Source organism: Aquarana catesbeiana, linkage group LG03, assembly GCF_042186555.1.
Source record: "Aquarana catesbeiana isolate 2022-GZ linkage group LG03, ASM4218655v1, whole genome shotgun sequence".
Classification (NCBI taxonomy): domain Eukaryota; kingdom Metazoa; phylum Chordata; class Amphibia; order Anura; family Ranidae; genus Aquarana; species Aquarana catesbeiana.
The window spans coordinates 208,631,767-208,655,237 of NC_133326.1; the positions used below are offsets into that span (position 1 = coordinate 208,631,767).

At 41.7% G+C, this 23,471-nt stretch overlaps 1 protein-coding gene across 1 annotated transcript in view; it reads left to right on the forward strand.

The window, feature by feature from the left end:
- Nucleotides 1-23,471, forward strand: part of CRELD2 (cysteine rich with EGF like domains 2) — a 58,582-nt gene that overhangs the window by 9,408 nt on the left and 25,703 nt on the right. The window contains exons 2-6 of the mRNA XM_073619728.1: nucleotides 5,554-5,636; nucleotides 5,836-5,946; nucleotides 7,043-7,134; nucleotides 9,468-9,644; nucleotides 17,477-17,572. Coding sequence (XP_073475829.1) covers nucleotides 5,554-5,636; nucleotides 5,836-5,946; nucleotides 7,043-7,134; nucleotides 9,468-9,644; nucleotides 17,477-17,572 — 559 coding nt within the window. The remainder of the gene's footprint in view (nucleotides 1-5,553; nucleotides 5,637-5,835; nucleotides 5,947-7,042; nucleotides 7,135-9,467; nucleotides 9,645-17,476; nucleotides 17,573-23,471) is intronic.

The window sequence follows — 23,471 nt, forward strand, 5'->3', positions numbered from 1 at the left end:
AAAGAAAACCAATGCAGTCACCACATCTAAGGATCTATTCACACCAGATGCAGTAGGACTGCATCGGGCAGCTGTTTTGGCTCAGTCCCACTGCAAGACAAGGCCTTGTCTTCTATCTGGTCGGTTCACATGACAGCATTTGGCAGTTACCTGACATACTGGGATTGATTTAGTAAAGGCAAATAGGCTGTTCACTGCAAGGGAACTTTACAGGTTGGGTGGACATTGAAGGTTTTATAGCCTTAGTCCTAAAGCGCCCTAAGATTTATGACCAAGGGCAATTATAGGAAGAATCTTATCTGGAGAGTAATTGCTTCAAAGGTCTTTAAAGAATGGGTTGACATAAGACAATGTTGCAACAACTGCAACTGGTAACTCGGATAATATTTAAAAAAAAGTCTGTTACTTTGCCACAATGTGCTCTTGTGCAGCCTGCAAATTTGTGGCAAAGCGACAATGCTGAATTTGAGAAGAAAGATGACACTATCAACAGATGACCACAATCTTTCTAACTTATTGAGCACCAAGTAAAATACATATTTCTTTAATGTTTAGATAAATTAGGCAAAGTTTTTTTGCCAAGGAACTTACAGGGTCAGAAAATACTCTGTAACCTTTTCTTGAATAGAGATACAAACACAGGGCTCAGAACAGATGTCTGCTGTGCTTACTCCAGGTTGTGCTGGAAGGTGTAACCAAAATTGTAACCATTCTTTTCCTAAGCATAGTTGTGGAGAATGTAGGTCACATTCACAACAGAGTCACCTGGATAACAAAGTGCAGGATCCGCAAAAGTATACCCAACCACTTTGTTGACATGCAATTTCTACATTTAATAATTCTCATGAGGTGACTCAAGCTCCCTATAAATAAGGCTGCATTTAATATTGCCAATTTTCAGAGGCCTCATCACCCACAAATACAAATCCGTAAAAGAGATTCATTGTTAATGGCCATGGCCTGTCTCTTGGAATATTTAGCTGGTCATTCCATAACCACTGACCAAGCTAGTATTGATTAATTATGGTAAAATCACTGGTTCTTCCATAGGACCCCCAATAATAATAATAATGAAACAGTGGTCTGCATCTACCTCCACCAGCAGGACCAAAGAAAAGTTATTTTTGTTGTTTAGATCCCGTCCTTTCTCCTCACTGGGGCATCACCAGCCAGACATGCTACCTGTCAATGGCTCCTTAGATTTGGAAAGTTGCATAGTTGCTGGAACAGGTCCACAATCTCCTTTCATTTTGCTTCCATGGTCCTGGCATCGCCATCTTTCTAAAGTTTCTCTATATAGCCTTGCACATTCACTAAACGAGATAGTAAATGGTGGATTTGCCCAGTTGAAATTCAAATGGCTTGTAAACCAAAATAAAAGGGTTTGTTTCTAAAAACTGTGTATTTGTGTCTCGGTAGTTTAAATGTTGAAAGCACACTGGAGAAGCATTAAAGAGAATTTTCAGCTGGAATTGCAGGTTTAAAGGAAGGAGCAACAGGGTGGTGCAGGGCATCGTGGAGGGCTACCTACCAGCATTTTAACTAGCTTTGTTTCAGGGTTTCTAATGCAATTGTTATTTGAGCCTTTCAATAAAGGAAAAAGACTGTCTGTAGTGTTACTTTAAATATCTTTACAGCACTCAAAGCAGCTTTAAAGTGGCTGTAACTTCACTGAAGGCACCAGAGGAGGAGGAGGGAGATGGGAGAGCAGCCCACAGCTTTATAGTGCAGATAGTCCAGCCTAATCAGGTAGCAATGCCTCAGCAACAAGTTTGGAGAGAGCTCCTGACCAGTGACAGTCAGGCCTGGACTATCAGTCAGACTGCAAGATCAAGGTTGGCTGTGTACAATAGGCCAATAACACAATGTCGCAATCGGGCATAGGATGAGATGATGGGTGGCATTTCACAGCTTCATGGAACAGGGGGAGCAAGAAAAAAAGGCAATATACTACTTTTGCCCTGTTCCTGATCCTCTGCTTTTAGAGAATATGATGGCTGACCGGCTAGAACTTTAAAAGTGATCTATTCTATGGGGTTGATTTACTAAAACTGGAGAGTGCAGCTCTGCTTGGAAATCAATCAGCTTCCAATTTTTGTCAAAACTTAATTGAACAAGCTGAAGGTAGAGGATGAATGGCTACCATGCACAGCTGCACCGGATTTTGCTCTCTCCAGTTTTATTAAATCAACCCCTATGTGCCATGTACACCTTCTCATCCCACCTCTACTCCTGCTGTTCTTTTACTTTTTTCTTTTTATGGATAGTTAATTTTACTGCTTTTTGTTTTGTTCTTTATCACTCTGTGATGTTATGTTGCACCACTTGTGTCTTTATTGGCTACAATGTGTTACTATGCAGCTGTTAAAAAATAGATGCATGAAAATTATGTCTATAAAGATGCCCTAGGTGCACTGGCTACAGGGTTGGGACATTAATGAGATGTTCAATGAACATCTAACATAGTTGTCATTTTTTTAAGCATGTCATTTCTTTTATACCTGTTCTTGACACTGTCATCAGCAGAACCACTGGTGGCTGGAGCATACTGCCTTAACGCTGTGAAAGGGTCATAGGAATCCCACCCTTCTTTATCTACTTCAGCAGTAGGCATTCTGCATCTTATTTTAGGAAAGCTCTGTGTTCTCGGCTATGGTTGAGCCATTTGTTGTACTTGATACTCCTTCCTTGGGGCACCATGATCCCACTCCCATTTCTATCTCTGTAGCCTTACCCAGAGTGTGCCAAATTAACCCATTGTTTGCACTCCTTCCTTGGGGCACCTCCTGACCTACAAGGTTGACCGAAACCAGTCTACTGTTCTCTTTCCTAGTTAGGATCTGACCTTTCGGTGTCTTCCTGGAGCACTTGACACTGCTCAATGCACTGGTCCTTGTGCACACCCTAGCGCTTTTACTTGGCATCCCCATTGTGGAACACTCAGACTCTTCTGATGAGGGTATGTTTTCTGGAACTTGCACTTTGTACCCTTCTGATGGCCCTGTTACCTGCAGGCCTCACCTGGAGATTTCCCAGGTGTCTAGAGCTGGTAATCCTGAGTCGCCACCGTGCGAGGATGTTTATCTCTGGTCCTTGTTATGGAAGTCCACTTAGTTTTTATCTTTGACTCCTTCCCCACCTGTCAAAGAGATATGCCCTTCTAACATGGTCTTCCCTGTTCATGTGTACTCACAATATTCCATCTGTGGCTAGAAGTCTGGACATAGGTCGAGACATCTAGATGGTCTCTTTGGACCAAAAAGTCCAGGCTCTTGCGGAGGATAGAGCGGTGGGAGATATCTTGTATTGATATGTCCCCATGCTTGGGGCTTCCCCAGAACAGTTCCCCAGAACAGTTCTTGTTTCATTGAGTGATCCTTCTGTAAATTGGTGTTGTGACCTGGATTGCATTTGAAATCTTCTGACCAATGCAGGACCTTTACCTCTTGGAAGGTTTGGAAATTATCCCTGTGATGGGTCAAGTGACCTGGTCCCTATTCTGGACTGTGCTGAGTGCGTCACTCCTGCCTCTTGTAGAATTGAAGTGTCACCTTCTGGATATCCTTGGTCGCTGCTCCACACAGTGAAGGGTGAGGGGCTAGTACTTGGTTGCTCCCATTTTCTTGATCAGGGGGACGTTTCCTTGGCTGGATGGCCCTATATTCCCCCAGACTACCAGCAGATGGATTTCACTAGGAGCCTAACAGTTATCCCCTGTAGAGGGTACCATAAATCCAGAGGCCTTTGCTGGATGCAGTTATCAGGAGGTCCATCTTTTTCAGCTGAACAGCTACCACTTGAGGGAGTTCCCTTGGATTCCTCCTTCATTCCTGCCTCAAAGCAGGTGACTGTTCATAGTAGCATGAATCTTACCACTCACTTGGTCAGTACATTGTTTACTGTTGACCCATGTTGGGTCTAGATCCCTCCTGCTTAGTTAGGGTTTACTCCACCTGTTATTGGTAGTTTGTTGATTGACACTCTCTCTAGCAGACACATTTTGTTTCTTCACATGATAGTTTCTCCTTTTTGGTGATGCTTTCTCTGTCCTGGCCTGGAACACTTCATCTTCTGTGCTTCCCATTGGCTGTGGAAGTTCCTCTATCTTGCAGAGGGTGTTACCTTGTCACTTGATTCATGCGTTGGTCCTTCAGAATTCCTCTGATACAAATTAAAAAAAATCCTATTGGGCCTGTCAGGGGCTGTTGCCCACCCCTCAGTTGGACTGATTTTGGATGTCCCAACTGTTTCTGAATTCCTGTGTGTCTCGTTAGATGATGGAGAAACTAATATTTTTTTACTTACTAGATTTAGGTTTAAAACACAGTGGGTGTGTGGTTTTTTTTTTTTTTTTTTTTTTTTTTTTTTTTTTGCCATTTCTAGTTTTGGGAGATTTCCCTTAGGTTACTGTCCTGGAGATAGAGCATGAAGTAAGAGAATTCATTCCAAAGTGATTGAAATTTTACACAATTGTCACTAGGAGTTTCTATTGGAAGATTTTCTACTCCTCTTCTGTTCCATGGACAGCACTAAATTTGGACTTTCCTTTACTTTCTCTAATGCCCCGTACACACGGTCGGATTTTCCGACGGAAAATGTGTGATATGACCTTGTTGTCGGAAATTCCGACCGTGTGTAGGCTTCATCACACATTTTCCATCGGATTTTCCGACACACAAAGTTTGAGAGCAGGATATAAAATTTTCCGACAACAAAATCCATTGTCGGAAATTCCGATCGTGTGTACACAAATCCGACGGACAAAGTGCCACGCATGCTCAGAATAAATAAAGAGATGAAAGCTATTGGCCACTACCCCGTTATAGTCCCGACGTACGTGTTTTACGTCACCGCGTTTAGAACGATCGGATTTTCCGACAACTTTGTGTGACCGTGTGTATGCACGACAAGTTTGAGCCAACATCCGTCGGAAAAAATCCTAGGATTTTGTTGTTGGAATGTCCGAACAAAGTCCAACCGTGTGTACGGGGCATTACAGTGCAAATCGTTAAAAGGACAAATAGAGAAGGTGAATCTGCCCATCAGAAACATGGACAACAATGAAACCCTGTCAGAGATTCTAGCCCTCTCTTCCATTAAAAAAAAAAGTTGCTTTAGATATACTGTACTTTTGTTTTATTTTCTTAGGGTCGGGGGTTCAGGCAAGAGTGAATTCTAGGGGTGTGTTAGAAGTTATAGAAACTCCGGTACCATGAGAACTACCAATGCTGGTCTCCTGGCTCCAGAGAGTAATTCTTCAAAAATATGGAAACCCAGCAGGTGAAAATTCCAGTTAGACTCCATAAACTAAAGTATAAATTCTGTCCTCCATTATCATATGAACTTATAATTTTAAATGCAGGTAAAACTAATAGCAGAAACTCCACAGGGCTCTCTCATACAAACTAAATAAAAGTAAATGTGTTGCTATAGCAAAATATCAGCTTCCAACACTCATCTGACTTGTGCAGCTGAAAAATAAACTGTATATATATATATATATATATATATATTTATTTATATATTTATTATTTTTTTTTTTTCCTTTTACAGGGTCTTGAAAAGACATCAAAACAGAATTTTGGAGGAGGGAACACTGCTTGGGAAGAAAAAACATTATCAAAATATGAATCTAGGTACTGAAACATTAACCATAAAATATATTATTGCAGGGGTATTCAAACGCATTAATCAATTCAGTTTAGTATTGGGAAAATATGTTTATTCGTGCATAGTTTGTACCATCTGGAAGTGAAAAAAGAGTATTATATATTCTAATATTTATTTGTTTGTATGGTGGCAGTCATTTTACTTATTTATGTGTTTTTCTTACAGTGAGATTCGCCTGGTGGAGATTATAGAAAATCTTTGTGACGGCACTGATTTTGAATGCAATCTTATGGTAGAGGAACACGAAGAACAGATGGAAAAATGGTGGTTTAAGATGTAAGCTGTGATTTTATTTTTTTTGGGGAATCCTAAGCTTGAAGTGTTTCTATTTTTTTTTTGAATGCTCAGACACAGGCTTTATGGTAGATTAGATTTGTTCATGCTCGCTTGGTATAGTGATTATTTTGATGAATGGGCCATATCTCAAAGAAATCTATTGCAATAAATGGATCAGTAAATAAGTGTTTATATTGACAAGACATTATTGGTCCTGGCGAAAAATATGGCTAAATTGGTACTTGTAAAGCACACATTTTCAGTCAAAAGATCATTTAAAAAAAAATCAGTAGTCAGTTTGGTTGTTTTTTTTTATTATATGCATGGATAGAATGAGACCCATTATATGAAAAATGTTTGTGTGTGAAGATGATCCTCCCATTATTAGCATTTGCTAGCAAATAAACCTAAAAGTGGGTTGTAAACCCTTACATATACCCAGTGGCGTGATTAGCCTTAGGTGATGCACACAGATTAAACAAATTCTCCTCCACAATTTGTACCTGTTTATCTGCAGCCCTCTCTTCTCTGTGACCTCCTAAAGCACACCTTTTACACAGCATTTCAGAGTTTCAGAATGCAGGGGGCTGGGATCTGATGTCCCACTCTACACAGCATAGAGCAGGGAGCTCAGTGTAATCTGACACCTGAGTGGAGAGAATGGACACATCATGCTTTACACAGTCTCATGGGGAAACATGCTGGGACTGTCAATCACCCACAGTGTGCTGGAGGGTGATTGGGGGGGGGGGGGGGGGGGGGGGCTTCTCCCTGGATTGTCTGGTGTGGGAATAGACTATCAGGGTTTACTTCCTCTTTAACTAGACTTAAACTGGTCAGTGTGTCAGACAACTAGCATTTACAGAATGAATTGCCAATTTCTGCCCTGTTTGTCTTGGGAAAGGTTTTCTTTAAAGAACATGAAATAGTATGTAACTCATTGTAACTCATCTCTTCATCACAAAAAAAATTGTATGGACTTCCACCACAATATGTTATGTCACTGCCATTTTTAAATATTACTAGCATTATTGATAGTTGGTTATTTGAATTTTAATTACCATACCATAGTTTTTATTTTTTTGTATTTTTACAGGAGGAACAAGTATCCCGATTTATTTAAATGGTTTTGTATTGGGACAATAAAAGTCTGTTGTCCTTCTGGAACATATGGACCTGACTGCTTGGGTAAAGTAGGGTAGAACATTCCAAATAAGTAGAATATATTTTTGTATAGACAGCAAGTTTTCCAGGAAATGCATGCTTCCTTCAATTTTTTATTATAATGAAATTCATAATAACATACACGTGTAATGTTAAAGAGCCACCTAACAACATCTTTATGTCTCCCACGGACTTCAGAGCCGATATATATATTTGCACACCTTCTGCAGCAGTTAAGAAGGGGTGCCCATGACAAGTTGCTTTTACTTCGTCCAAAATTATGATTTTATTATAGTGCAAAGATCTGAACAGCTAACATTTACAGCAGTTCTAAGGTAGAGGCAGAAACGGGAATGTGACAAAGTCCATTATGTATATAAATATTACATGTTTTCATAAATGAAGCATTTACCATACAAGTGAGGTGGATGGAGGTACCCCCCCCCCCCCCCCCTCCCTGCCAGGAAATTGTATTCTGACAGCAGCAGCCCTGCTGTCAGAGTACATTGGTCATTGACTGCAGCTGCTAATCGGGAAAAAATTTCCAGCAGGTCCCTTTGACAGAAGTTGATCAAACAGTTGACTTCTGTTGACAGGGATTGCCAGACACTGATCAAAATTTATCCGGTCCATGCTGAACCAATCAAACTTCATCCAGCTTAAGCAAAGACTTTACAGTATTGGCCAATTCAGTTGGTTTGCTAGACAAAAGATGTGTGTTGTAAAAACATCACCCCAACAATAAAATATTTAAATCATTTTTGAAGTCTTACACTTCGTTAATGATAATGTAAGATAAAAACTTGACTGCTAGGTTTATTCTTGCAATTTAAAGCAGCAGTAAGCATTTGGGGGTGGGGGGGGGGGGGTACTCTCCCTGCAAGTTAAAGGCCTAATGTGCTAGTAAGCATTGAATACTAGCATATTATGAAAGACTTACCTTGAAACAAAGCCCTCCAGCAACATGCTGTCACCGCTGCAGAGGCTGCAGCCGCTTGAATGGCTGAGCCACGGTTATGTCACTTCTGTGGCACAGAGCTTTGAAGAAACAGCACAGGTTCTTTCAGAGCGCATGCAACATCACCCGCAACATCACCCGCTGCTGCTCACTAGAATATCTCCCAAATGGTGCATTTATAAGCTTGCCTATAGGTAAAAATAAAAAAACAAGAGTTTACTACCACTTTAAAGTCAAGTCTTAGTATGGAAATCTGACTTATCAAACAACATGCTAAAATAAAAGTACAAAATACAAGTATGTATTGCTATTTCAATCGTTGTCCTATTTGAATACTAAACATTGTCCTATTTGAATACTGAACTATAATTTTCTTGCTGGATGTGCCTCAACCCAGCCATAGACTGTTTGAATCTCGACCAGTTCTGCAGGAACCAGCTGAAATTTGAACTATGTATGGGCAGGCTGATGGTACCAAAGGCAATCCTTCAATCAACTTGGGTACAACCAGCATGTTGGATTTTTGCATGCAGTTATTGCCTGCAGCTGCTCTAGCAATAATAACTGTGTTCTCCCGGCAGGGTCGGCTCCCTGTGCCCCTCCCCCGCTGGGAGAACACAGTAGCTCCGCAGGAGGAAGTCCCTCATCAACACTGACTGTGTTGATGGGGGAATCAAATTATTTCAGTTGTTACCCCTGTTTGACACTCCATAAGAAAGATTTGCCCTCACTGCCTTGCCACACAGAAAGTGAGGGGAACTCTCCTAACTAAGGTGGCAATACCAGCTTTTGTTGCCAAGGGTATACTAAGAACAGTACACCATTATTTTATATTGATGATTTGAAAAGGCAATTTTTTTTTTCTTGTCTTCCCATTCAAGTGCATTAGCTTTATCTTTAGACACTTGGAATCTGTTTGCCTGCTCAAATATACTGAAAAGGTCAACAGTTTCCCGTAGGTTGTACAAATTTTTTTTTTTTTCACATGACTATCTACTTTACCTTTTTCATGACCAGTGATTTTAGGAGCCTAGTTATTCAGACCAAACTTAGTATGTGTTGGTTGACTTGTCAGAAGGTCTAAGACTAATTTGCCTACCTAAACAATACTGTCATGGGCTCTAAGTACATATAAAGCTTTTATTTAGTACTATGCTCAGATTTATTACTACAAGCTGACAAACTGACAGCTGGTATTGTGATCAAATGATCGTGAACCAGGCTGATTGATTCCCCAATGTTAATTGATACCGGGAGATTTTACTAACAGCAAAGTCTCACAGCTTGGAAGGTTACACAAATTACAGCCCTGTAGCAATTAATATCGACCCAATAAAGTTACATGTGGGTTTTTTTTTTTTAAGCAAAACAGGTCATTACATATTATGTTGTGTTTTAGCCTGTCTAGGTGGATCTGAACAGCCATGTCATGGGAATGGTTTCTGCAATGGTGATGGTACAAGAGGAGGATCCGGAACTTGTAGCTGCAAGGCAGAGTATACGGGACCATTTTGTCTTGATTGTGCAGATGGATACTACAGCTCTGAAAGAAATGACACTCATTCTGTATGCAGTGGTAATTGCTTTTTGCTTATTTGATCAATTCTGTAAAAAAAAAAAACAAAAAAAACCCCAAAAACTTGGGAACCTATTTATAAAGAAGTGACTGACATTCAGCAAACATTCTCTGCTGGAGAATCCTCCAGGTCCATGTGTTTTCAATAGCCATGATAGATTCTCCACCAGTGAATGTTTGTTTGGTGTCACATTCACTACTTAAAGCGTTTGTTAACCCAAAAAAAAAAAACAGATCTTGTTCCCTTAAAGCATGTTATACAGCACAGTGCTATGTTATTTGGCCCTCCTGTATACCCTAAAAAACCTGGCTAAACCTGCCAGGCTATACCCTCCCATCTGCAAACTAATCACAATAATCATGGCTCCTGAGCCCTGACACCATGGTCCGTTTGCGTGATTCTGTCATCCGCAGCCTGCTCGCTGCAGCTCTCCCGTGTCTGTGTCTCATCTGTCCTCCTCCACCCTCCCCTCCCCGCTCGTACCAGCGTCCGAGCCCCAACCCCCCCACCCCCTTGCTCCTGCTGCTCTCATATCTTCTAATAAATTGTCTTATCCCCTCTGTACCATTATAACATGTGCCCGTGTAATATAAAAAATCCACCGATCTGTACCTGTATAAACACGGCTCCCGCCACTCAGCTGATTGTCGGCGCTCTCTCTCTCCCTCTCTTCCCCGGCTGACATCAGAGGGAGGGCTCGGCCCCGCCCACTGCAGCTGTGAGCTGAAGAAAGGAGAGGAATCTGCTGAGCGCCCAGGGCGGAGCTTATATCTGTACAGATCGGCGGATTTTTTACATTACACAGGCCTAGGGGCAAATGTTATAATGGTACAGAGGTGATAGACAATTTATTAGAAGTGGGTTAACAACCACTTTAATAAACTTGCTCTTTATTAACTAGTCAGACACACATGCAAAAAAATAAGACTATGTGGTGCTATCTAGGCAGTTTCAGAAACCTGAGAAAAAAATTAATATTTCCCTGCTATTAGGATTTATGTGAACAGTGGCGACCCGTTCATAAGGAGCGCAAGGAAGCCGCCCCCCCATCCATGCGTCCAGCCCCCTTATCTACATGCGGGGTACCAGACGCATGGATTCCAATTTTTTTTCTTGAAGGACGTGATTGGAGCCAGAGGCTGTAATAGGCTTCAAAAAAAGTGTGGGCTCACCCGGCCATTCAGGAAGCGGGTCTGAGACTAACCGTCTGATGGGAGTGGGGGGGGGGGGGGTTGCAGATGACCGGACTGGGGGGTGGGGGTAGGGGTTGCAGATGACTAGACCAGAGGGGGTTGCTGTGGGTGCATTGTTTACCGCAACCCCCCCCCCCCCCCTCCAAAAAAAAAAAATGTACAGACAGCCGCCACTGCTGTATGCGAGTGTTTTTGTTTATCCTAAAACTTCTCATTTTAAGAACGGGTTTGGTGCATGTTTTCCAATTTTGTCAAAAGAATCTTGGTCAGATAACCAGCGCATTTTCTTTAAAGAGTTTACCAAAAAAATCTACTGGAGTGAAGTTGAAAGACACTTGGCAAGCATATATTTTATTTATTAGGGTACTTGTATAGAGCTGCCAATTTACACAGTGCTTTAGATTTACAGTATAACACAAAAGTGAGTACACCCCTCACATTTTTGTAAATATTTTATTCTATTTTGTGACAACGCTGAAGAAATTACACTTTGCTGCAATGTAAATTAGTGAATGTACAGCTTGTATAACAGTGTAAATTTGCTGTCCTCTCAAAATAACACAAAACACAGTTATTAATGTCTAAACCGCTGGCAACAAAAGTGAGTACACCCATAAGTGAAAATGTCCAAATTGGGTCCAAAGTGTCAATATTTTGTGTGGCCACCATTATTTTCCAGCACTGGAAAAATGCAGGCTTTCTTGTGCATAATCTTTAGAAGAGGCTTCCTCCTGGGACAGAACCTGTCCTATTAACCACTTGCTGACCGCCTCACGCCGATGTACGTCGGCAGAATGGCACGGGCAGGCAGAATCGCGTACCTGTACGTGATCTGCCTCCCACGGGCGGGGGTCCGATCAGACCCCCCCCCCCCGGTGCCCGAGGCGGTCGGCTTGTGACTGGGAGCGATGAGAGGTGAGGGGGAGATCATCCATTCGTGGCCCCCCCCTCGCGATCACTCAAAGCCAATCAGGTTCTTCCTCTGCTGCTGTATGCTAAACAGCAGCAAAGGAAATGATGTCATCTCTCCTCGGCTCGGTATTTTCCGTTCTGGCGCCGAGGAGAGAAGACTTCACTGTGAGTGCACAACACTACACACTCAGTAGAACATGCCAGGCACACAATACACCCCCGATTTCCCCCCCCCCCCCCCCCCGATCACCCCTTACCCCCCCGTCACACTGACACCAAGCAGTTTTTTTTTTTTTTTTTTTTCTCTCTGATTACTGCATTGGTGTCAGTTTGTGACAGTTAGTGTGTTAGGGCAGTTAGTGTTAGCCCCCTTTAGGTCTAGGATACCCCCCTAACCCCCCCTAATAAAGTTTTAACCCCTTGATCACCCCCCGTCACCAGTGTCGCTAAGCGATCATTTTTCTGATCGCTGTATTAGTGTCACTGGTTACGCTAGTTAGGGAGGTAAATATTTACGCCGTCAGCGTTTTATAGCGACAGGGACCCCCATATACTATCTAACAAACCCCTTGATTGCCCCCTAGTTAACCCTTTCACCACTGATCACCGTATAACTGTTACGGGTGACGCTGGTTAGTTCGTTTATTTTTTATAGTGTCAGGGCACCCGCCGTTTATTACCTAATAAAGGTTTAGCCCCCTGATTGCACGGCAGTGATATGCATTGCCCCAGGCAGCATCAGATTAGCGCCAGTACCGCTAACACCCACGCATGCAGCATACGCCTCCCTTAGTGGTATAGTATCTGAACGGATCAATATCTGATCCGATCAGATCTATACTAGCGTCCCCAGCTGTTTAGGGTTCCCAAAAACGCAGTGTTAGCGGAATCAGCCCAGATACCTGCTAGCACCTGCGTTTTGCCCCTCCGCCCGGCCCAGCCTACCCAAGTGCAGTATCGATCGATCACTGTCACTTACAAAACACTAAACGCATAACTGCAGCGTTTGCAGAGTTAGGCCTGATCCCTGCGATCGCTAACAGTTTTTTTTTGTAGCGTTTTGGTGAACTGGCAAGCACCAGCCCCAGGCAGCGTCAGGTTAGTGCCAGTAGCGATAACACCCACGCACGCACTGTACACCTCCCTTAGTGGTATAGTATCTGAACGGATCAATATCTGATCCGATCAGATCTATACTAGCGTCCCCAGCAGTTTAGGGTTCCCAAAAACGCAGTGTTAGCGGGATCAGCCCAGATACCTGCTAGCACCTGCGTTTTGCCCCTCCGCCCGGCCCAGCCCACCCAAGTGCAGTATCGATCAATCACTGTCTCACGTACAAAACACTAAACGCATAACTGCAGCGTTCGCAGAGTCAGGCCTGATCCCTGCGATCGCTAACAGGTTTTTTTTGGTAGCGTTTTGGTGAAGTGGCAAGCACCAGCGGCCTAGTACACCCTGGTCGTAGTCAAACCAGCACTGCAGTAACACTTGGTGACGTGCCGAGTCCCATAAGTGCAGTTCAAGCTGGTGAGGTGGCAAGCACAAGTAGTGTCCCGCTGCCCCCAAAAGAAGACAGACGGGCCGTTGTGCCCATAGTGCCCTTCCTGCTGCATTCGCCAATCCTAATTGGGAACCCACCACTTCTGCAGCACCCGTACTTCCCCCAATCACATCCCCAACCAAATACAGTCGGCTGCATGAGAGGCATTTTTATGTCCTCCCGAGTACGCCTACCCAACGAACCCCCCCCAAAAAAGATGTCGTGTCTGCAGCAAGCGCGGATATAGGCGTGACACCCGCTATTATTGTCCCTCCTGTCCTGACAATCCTGGTCTTTGCATTGGTGAATGTTTTGAATGCTACCATACACTAGTTGAGTATTAGCGTAGGGTACAGCATTGCACAGACTAGACGCACTTTCACGGGGTCTCCCAAGATGCCATCGCATTTTGAGAGACCTGAACCTGGAACCAGTTACAGTTATAAAAGTTACAGTTACAAAAAAAAGTGTAAAAAAAAAAAAAACACAAAAAAATATAGAATAAAAAAAATAGTTGTCGTTTCATTGTTCTCTCTCTCTCTATTCTCTCTCTATTGTTCTGCTCTTTTTTTACTGTATTCTATTCTGCAATGTTTTTTAATGTTATTATGTTTTTATCACGTTTGCTTTTCAGGTATGCAATTTTTTATACTTTACCGTTTACTGTGTTTTATTGTTAACCATTTTTTTTATCTTCAGGTACGCAATTCACAACTTTGAGTGGTTATACCAGAATGATGCCTGCAGATTTAGGTATCATCTTGGTATCATTCTTTTCAGCCAGCGGTGGGCTTTCATGTAAAAGCAATCCTAGCGGCTAATTAGCCTCTAGACTGCTTTTACAAGCAGTGGGAGGGAATGCCCCCCCCCCACATCTTCCGTGTTTTTCTCTGGCTCTCCTGTCTCAACAGGGAACCTGAGAATGCAGCCGGTGGTTCAGCCAGCTGACCATAGAGCTGATCAGAGACCAGAGTGGCTCCAAACATCTCTATGGCCTAAGAAACCGGAAGCTACGAGCATTTCATGACTTAGATTTCGCCGCATGTAAACAGCGCCATTGGGAAAGCATTTTATCACACCGATCTTGGTGTGGTCAGATGCTTTGAGGGCTTTTTTCAAAAAGGAGTACCTGTCACTACCTATTGCTATCATAGGGGATATTTACATTCCCTGAGATAACAACAATAAAAATGATTAAAAAAAAAAAAAAATGAAAGGAACAGTTTAAAAATAAGATAAAAAAGCAAAAAATAAAAAATAAAGGGGAAAAAAAAAAGCACCCCTGTCCCCCCCTGCTCTCGCGCTAAGGCGAACGCAAGCGTCGGTCTGGCGTCAAATGTAAACAGCAATTGCACCATGCATGTGAGGTATCACCGCAAAGGTCAGATCGAGGGCAGTAATTTTAGCAGTAGACCTCCTCTGTAAATCTAAAGTGGTAACCTTTAAAGGCTTTTAAAAATGTATTTATTTTGTTGCCACTGCACGTTTTGTGCACAATTTTAAAGCATGTCATGTTTGGTATCCATGTACTCGGCCTAACATCATCTTTTTTATTTCATCAAACATTTGGGCAATATAGTGTGTTTTAGTGCATTAAAATTTAAAAAAGTGTGTTTTTTCCCCAAAAAATGCGTTTGAAAAATCGCTGCGCAAATACTGTGTGAAAAAAATGAAACGCCCACCATTTTAATCTGTAGGGCATTTGCTTTAAAAAAATATATAATGTTTGGGGGTTCAAAGTAATTTTCTTGCAAAAAAAAAAAAATGTTTTCATGTAAACAAAGTGTCAGAAAGGGCTTTGTCTTCAAGTGGTTAGAGTGCGTGGTGTGTGGCATAAGCTTCTAAATGTTGTGCATAAAATGCCAGGACAGTTCAAAACCCCCCCCAAATGACCCCATTTTGGAAAGTAGACACCTCAAGCTATTTGCTGAGAGGCATGTCGAGTCCATGGAATATTTTATATTGTGACACAAGTTGCGGGAAAAAGACACTTCCTTTTTTTTTTTTTTTTTTTTTTTGCACAAAGTTGTCACTAAATGATATATTGCTCAAACATGCCATGGGAATATGTGAAATTACACCCCAAAATACATTCTGTTGCTTCTCCTGAGTACGGGGATACCACATGTGTGGGACTTTTTGGGAGCCTAGCCGCGTACGGGACCCCGAAAACCAAGCACCGCCTTCGGGCTTTCTAAGGGCGTAAATTTTTGATTTCACTCTTCACTGCCTATCACAGTTTTGGAGGCCATGGAATGCCCAGGTGGCACAAAACCCCCCAAATGACCCTATTTTGGAAAGTAGACACCCCAAGCTATTTGCTGAGATGTATAGTGAGTATTTTGCAGACCCCACTTTTTGTCACAAAGTTTTGAAAATTGAAAAAAGAAATTTTTTTTTTTTTTTTTTCTTGTTTTTCTTCATTTTCAAAAACAAATGAGAGCTGCAAAATACTCACCATGCCTCTCAGCAAATAGCTTGGGTGTCTACTTTCCAAAATGGGGTCATTGGGGGGGGGGTTGTGCCACCACCTGGGCATTCCATGGCCTCCGAAACTGTGATAGGCAGTGAAGAGTGAAATCAAAAATTTACACCCTTAGAAATCCTGAAGGGTCCCGTACGCGGTTAGGCTCCCAAAAAGTCCCACACATGTGGTATCCCCATACTCAGGAGAAGCAGCTAAATGTATTTTGGGGTGCAATTCCACATATGTCCATGGCCTGTGTGAGCAGTATATCATTTAGTGACAACTTTTTGTAATTTTTTTTTTTTTTTTGTCATTATTCAATCACTTGGGACAAAAAAAATTAATATTCAATGGGCTCAACATGCCTCTTAGCAATTTCCTTGGGGTGTCTACTTTCCAAAATGGGGTCATTTGGGGGGGGGGGGGGGGTTGTACTGCCCTGCCATTTTAGCACCTCAACAAATGACATAGGCAGTCATAAACTAAAAGCTGTTTAAATTCCAGAAAATGTACCCTAGTTTGTAGACGCTATAACTTTTGCGCAAACCAATATATATATGCTTATTGACATTTTTTTTACCAAAGACATGTGGCCGAATACATTTTGGCCTAAATGTATGACTAAAATTGAGTTTTTATTGGATTTTTTTTTTATAACAAAAAGTAGAAAATGTCATTTTTTTTTTTTTCAAAATTTTCTGTCTTTTTCCGTTTATAGCGCAAAAAATAAAAACCGCAGAGGTGATCAAATACCATCAAAAGAAAGCTCTAATTTGTGGGAAGAAAAGGACGCAAATTTCGTTTGGGTACAGCATTGCATGACCGTGCAATTAGCAGTTAAAGCGACCCAGTGCCAAATTGTAAAAAGTGCTCTGGTCAGGAAGGGGGTAAATCCTTCCGGGGCTGAAGTGGTTAAAATGCTGTATGGTCTTGGCCACCGTGCTGCAGCTCCGTTTCAGAGTCTTGGCAAACTTCTTATAGCCTAGGTCATCTTTATGTAGAGCAACATTTTTTTTTTTTTTCTTTTTTTTTTTTTTTTTTTTTTTTCAGATCCTTGGAGAGTTCCTTGCCCTGAGAAGCCATGTTAAACTTCCAGTGACCTGTGTGAGAGCGATAACACCAAATTTAACACGCCTGCTCTCCATTCACACCTGAGACCTTGTAACACTAACGAGTCACATGACATCGGGGAGGGAAAATGGCTAATTGGGCCCAATTTGGACATTTTCATTTAGGGGTGTACTCACTTTTGTTGCCAGCGGTTTAGACATTGATGGCTGTGTGTTGCGTTATTTTGAGGGGACAGCAAATTTACACTGTTATACAAACTGTACACTCACTACTTTTACATTGTAGCAAAGTGTAATTTTATTCAGTGACCGTGAGGTAAGCGTGTATAGAATAAATGGAAAGCTGTTTTATTTTTTCAAAAGAAGTACATTAATGCTATATTGGTACATGGGGGAGCTGGAATTTAGAAAAAAAAAGGAAACTTGGCCTCTAAGCTTTGAGAATAAAACCTGGAAGCTGATTGGTTTCTATGCAGAGTTGCACCAGATTTTACACTCTCCAGTTTTAGTACATCCCTCCCCAATGTCTGCAGTGGAAGCTGAAAAAGTTATGTAGGAATAAGTATTTTATGGAGGAATAGTATGTTTACCATTGCTCAGAGTTCCATTGCTGTTTATTCAGCTTTAATTTCAATTCTCGCTTTTCTAGCTTGCCACGAAGCATGTAAAACTTGTCATGAAGCAACAAATAAAGACTGCAAAGAATGTAAAGACGGATGGAGAGAAGAAGATAAAAACTGTGTAGGTTGGTATCTCTGAATTCTTAACAAAATAATCTAGTTTTTGGATGGACAGTATTTCATAGCATCATGTACAGCCTTTAGTGAAAATCCACCAGGACTCTGTAGAGTGCATTAGGCCAACGGGACCATACCAAGTGCCCCGTTTAAGAGTTAAGTCTACCTAGAACATATTGTCGTGATGGATCAATGCTGGTGAGATGTACCGGCTATTGGCTTGGTGATATAACTCACTGATATTGCTGAAATATCTGCAGTCATGATAAATGAAAATGCAACAGAGAGCATAGAAAATAAAGCCTCTAATTGGTTTATGGAGCTGCACAGCTCTTTCTGCCAAAAGCCAAGAGGCAGTAGAAGGTGGTTGGTACATGGTAGCTGGTTGCTACCCAAAAATCTACAGCTGAACCTTTGTTTCTTTATCGTACATACCAGGACACAGGGCATCTTTATATCCATTATAATAGGGTTATAATGGGTGATTGGACACTGGCAAAAAAAAGCCAGAAATCCCTTCCCAGGTTGGAATTCCTGATGTTTTTCCCTCCATGTTTATGCTTTCCAATATTTCTTTCAAAAGTTTTGCATTCACAACTCGGCATGCATTTCCAGCACACTCTGACTGTGCTAGAATAACTGAATCTTGTACGCATGCCCTGGATGACATCATCTCCCATTGGCCAATCAAGAGGCCAAAACTCCTGAACCTGGGGAGAAGATGAGAGCGAATGGTGAGGGATGTAGCCGCCACATCACTGGAAGGTTGAGATGAGTATATTCCAGAGTTTTTCTGCTTTAAGAGACTCAATGGGTTACTCGAAGTGCAGAATTTCCTAATGAAATCAGTGTGGTCATTGGTGCTCTCCTCCCCGCATTCATTCATGGCTGGGTTGTTCACGTGCACATGCCCATTATGACTGATGATGTCAAGTGTGAGGCAGAGCATTGAGGCAGCAGCTTTCTTGGGACATACACCAGTGTAGGGGGGGTCCTGATAAAGGACACCAGCCTGGTGGGCTTGGGTGGAGTCCTGTACAATCTTTCAGACCAAGGGACTTGGTCACCTCAGGATAGGAAGGGGGCAGTTCGCCTTGCACTACTGCATTTGTCGGTGCATCTGAAGGGCCTTCCTGTAAGAGTTCAGTCAAACAACTCCACAGTGGTGGCATACATAAACCTTTAGGGAGCCACCAGAAGTCGGGCTGCTCAGAAGGAAGTGGATCCCATCCTATCTTGAGCGGTGTGGAAAATTGTTAGGTGGATTTTTTTCAGCCATCAACAACTAACTCAGGGGGAGTAAGCTCTTCAGCTAGAGGTGTTCAAGGAACTCTGCTGGAAGTGGATCTTCCGACATCCAGATTCTATAAAAAACTGGACAGATTCATATCCAGGACCAGGCATCCTCAAGCTTTTGCGATGGATGTTCTGGTGAGACCATGGGATTACTTCTGCTTAATTTATGCATTCCTTCAGTTAAACCTTCATCTGCTTTACAGGATTCAGGTGAAAAGCATTCCAGTTATTCTGATTACCCCAGGAGAGCATGGTACTCCAACATTTGTAAACCTATCGGCATATGAACCATGAAACTTCCGGATTGACCTGACCTATTGTCACAAGGTTCAATCTTCCATCCTTTACAGTCGCTGGCTTAATTGGCATGGCTATATTGAAGCCAGAGTCTTGAGAAACAAGAGTTTCTCTGATTTGGTCCTTCCTACCCTTTTTTAAGGCTAGTAAGGCGACTTCAAGGAAGATTTTATCTTATGACTTGGAAATCTTATTTTGCCTGGTGTGAGACTTGGGCCGCTCAACCATTCCTGGTGAACCATGGGGACAAGGTGGTGCTGCATAGGAACAAAATCTGCTGGACAGCCGCACCCCAAAATTCCCCTTTTATTTCATAAACAAGACAAAGGTCCAAGGCATCCAAGTGAACATGTACCAACACATACAGCTAATGCGTTTCACACCAAATGGTGCTTAATCCTAGCTACAAATACATACAGGTATGTGTGTGTGTGTGTGTGTGTGTGTGTGTGTGTGTGTGTATATATCTATATCTATATCTAACTCTCACTCTCACACACACACTACAATATTGACCAGGCCAGAATTCAATTAACAATGGTTGAGTTGTCCAAGCCAACTCAATTTTAACATATCAAAGATGAAGCTGCCGACCCTTTTAAAAGGTTAATCTTATGCAAGTCTACCTAGGTATGTGAGGTATGGCCTGTTAATCTAATTACGCATTACAAAGGGGACTTGTTGATTAAAGGGGATACTGACCAAACAATATTTACTACACATATAAAAGGGGACAGATAGCACAGAGTCACTATGTTGATCTTAATATGCAAGAATGCAAATTGGGGCAGTTTATGACTGCAGCTGTTTACGGCTAGGGGTCATTATCTGTCACTCTGAAAGACAGAAGCAGATCAAAGGCCTAATGGAAATGGCCAATTGAATTGCTCAGCCCTTCAGTGTATAAGCTGGCAATGAGTCTTTTCATGCTCCATAAAGGTGACAGAAAGAACTGGGTTCTCTGAAGGCTACTGTTCATTGTCATATTTCTCTGGAAGAATCGGGTTGCTGCGGGAAATTACTCACATTATTATAATAACTAAATAATAATCGCCAACTACATCACTACAATATATACATACACCAGCGTAATCAGGACAAATGAACTAAAGCATGTAGAATAGAGGTCGACCGATATGGGTTTTTCTCTGGCCCATGCCAATGCCGATATTTAGAAATCGCGGTGGCCGATGGCCGATATGTGATGCCGATATATATTAGGCCGATTTTTTTTTTTTTTTTTTTTTTTTTTTTTTTTCCCTTCATCTCATAAAATCTAACAGTTAGACCCCTTTTCACACTGGGGTGTTTTTCAGGCACTTTTGGGCTAAAAATAGCACCTGTAAAGTGCCTGTAAAACGGCTCCCCTGCAGAATGTGTGAACGCTCGAGTGCTTTCACACTGAGGCGATGCGCTGGCAGGATGTTAAAAAAAAAAAAGTCCTGCAAGCGGCATCTTTGGAGCGGTGTATACCGCTGCTCCACCACTCCTGCCCATTGAAATGAATGCGCACCGCTGCCGAAGCGCCTACAAAGCGTTTCGGCAGCAGCGCTTCAGGGGCGCATTTAGCTCCTTCCTCGGCCGCTAGCTGGGTTATAAGCGCCACGCTAGCAGCCGAATAGCGCCGCTAAAATGGCGGTAAAGCGCCGCTAAAACAGCGTTTTACCGTCAACGCATGCCCGCTCCAGTGTGAAAGCAGCCTTAAGTAATAAGTGATACAGAAAATTTTTTACATTTAAACATTTATTAAACAAAACAAACCTCCAATCAGTTCACTTGTATGTATAATTTAGATTAAAAAAAAATAACTATATCTCAAATATTAAATACACAAAAACAGGTAATCCAAAACTTTCGGACGAAAAAAAATGGGCTAACTTTACTGCTTTTTTTTTTTTTTTTTTTTATTTCATTAGTGTATTTTTTTTTTAAAAATTGCGTTTGAAAGACCGCTGCGCAAATACCGTGTGACATAAAATATTGCAACAACCGCTATTTTATTCCCTAGGGTCTCTGCTAAAAAAAATATATATAATGTTTGGGGGTTCTAAGTGATTTTCTAGCAGAAAATGCAGGATTTTTACTTGTAAGCAACAAATGTCAGAAAAGATTTAGTCTTTAAATGGTTAAACTGAGAACTTCTACACACAGAGTTCAGTCTATTGATAAAAAAAAAACCTGAAGAGATACAATGTTTCTTCTTATCAGATTTGGCAGGCTGCCCAGGGTGGAGAGAAGAAAACTTCAGACAACTTGCACTGACTTCTATTACAGAAGTCACTTGCAAGTCCCGCTGAAGTTATAATCGGCTTTTTTTATCAGCACAAGCAGCCGATGCCGATTGAGTAAAAAAAGCCAAATATCGGCTGGCCGATATATTGGTCGACCTCTAATGTAGAACATTTATCAATGGAAACACCTGTGAACATTGAACTGCAGATGTCATCAGTCATAAATCATTGAAAACCTTTGACCAGGGAATTCTACATTTAAATGTATGTGAAACAAAAGACATACAAACCAAAACCATGAAATATGAAACAAAACACATCTATGTGCAATATAAAACTTGTATGTACTAGAATAAAAATATACATGCACAGGAACATACACTAAAGAAAAGGAAGAGGGGGACATTGGTGCTGCACCCTTGGCTGTCCTTTTTCTGCCTAAGGTGGTTTCTTCATTTCATCTCAACCAGGACATTGGGGTGGATTTACTAAAGGCAAATAGACTGTGTACTTTGAAAGTGCGCTTGCGCTCATTTTCCCTAGAGCTTGGTTAATGTGGTAAAGCTCTGCTTATGTCCATCATCCAGGCATTTCCTCACATTCACCAAGCCCTGCACAGTCTATTTGCTTTTAGTAAATCCACGCCATTGTGTTGTCTTCATTCTGTCCCTAACCACAAATGCCGGTCTACAAGGTTCTTTACACCTTGGATGTGGTTTGTGCTAACGGGTGTTACCTGAAGTCGACTGCTGCAATTTGTAACTCAGATTTGCTGTTTGTGCTTCCTGAAGGCCCTGGGAAGGGTCCACACAGCTTCCATATCTACTATTTCTTGGTGGATCCATCAACTTATTTTTTAGGCTTACAGTCTGAAGGGCAAAGTTTCACTGTTTTTTGGTGACGGCTCATTTTTACCAGGAGTGTTGGTGCTTCCTGGACTGTGAATTATCAGGCTTTGGTAGATAAGGTTTGTAAGGCTGCTACCTAGTCTTAGGTTCATACTTTTATGGATTCTAGGACTGCTGGAGCTGCTAAGGACACTACCTCCTTCTCTTTTTTTTTTTTTTTTCCATTATTATATGAAGTTTAAGATTATGCAGACTGACACAAGCTGACTTGCATGTAGAGTATTAAGAAAAAAATGAATACAACCGCAGAACAAAATTTATAGAATAGAGAAGCATCTTGTTTACAATGCATCTTTCCTTATGTCTGACGACGTATTCAGATTCCGTAACCAAACCTGTGTAACTTGCACTAGAAACATGATATGTGTTTGTCACTTCTTCAATAAACATAAAGAAGATTAATCCATGCTTCAAAGGAATGCCTATGTGGTCACACAGCATTGCTACAGTTTGGAACATCCATCAGTATATATGAGAAGATTACGCTGCAAGGTAATAACCTTGCAAATTTGAAAGGGCAGGGTTGCCACTTTTTATAGGCAGCTGGATAGTTTCCAGGGATAATGTACGTGGATTGAGACCTTAAAAAAAACGGAATACTACAGAACTGATCTCTGTGAATATTTTCTTATGTATATACATTGGGACATTTAGGTAACGCATGTAAAAAGCGTGCTAAAAAAATCATTTTATATAAGTTCAATCTACCCATCAAATTTAGTGAGGATTTGGATTATGTAGTAACACATTCCTTTAATCACTGAATAAGGGGTACACCTTTTTATTAAGCTAAGAGTGCAAAGGGGATTGAATCCCAACTCCCAGGTATTGAAATTTGGCTGCTGTTGTAAGGGGAATTTTGGGGGCTAAGGGTGGTGTATATTGTGAGACCAATGAAAATTATACTAGATCTGCACCGATTAACTTTAAATCCTGAGAAACTCCATAATTTAGTAATGATTAAAAGAGTGGTGATTAGTGAGTCAGAGGAATCGGCTAGATAGAGCAGCATATTGTATGCATAAAGAGACATCTTTTCCACCAAGTCATTAATCTGGCATCCCTGAACTTACATGTCTCTACGGATCAGTTCGGCTAAGGGTTCAATAGCAATAGCAAACAGTAGGGGTGATAAAGGATACTCCTGCCGTGTACCCCCACATATCTCAAAGGGC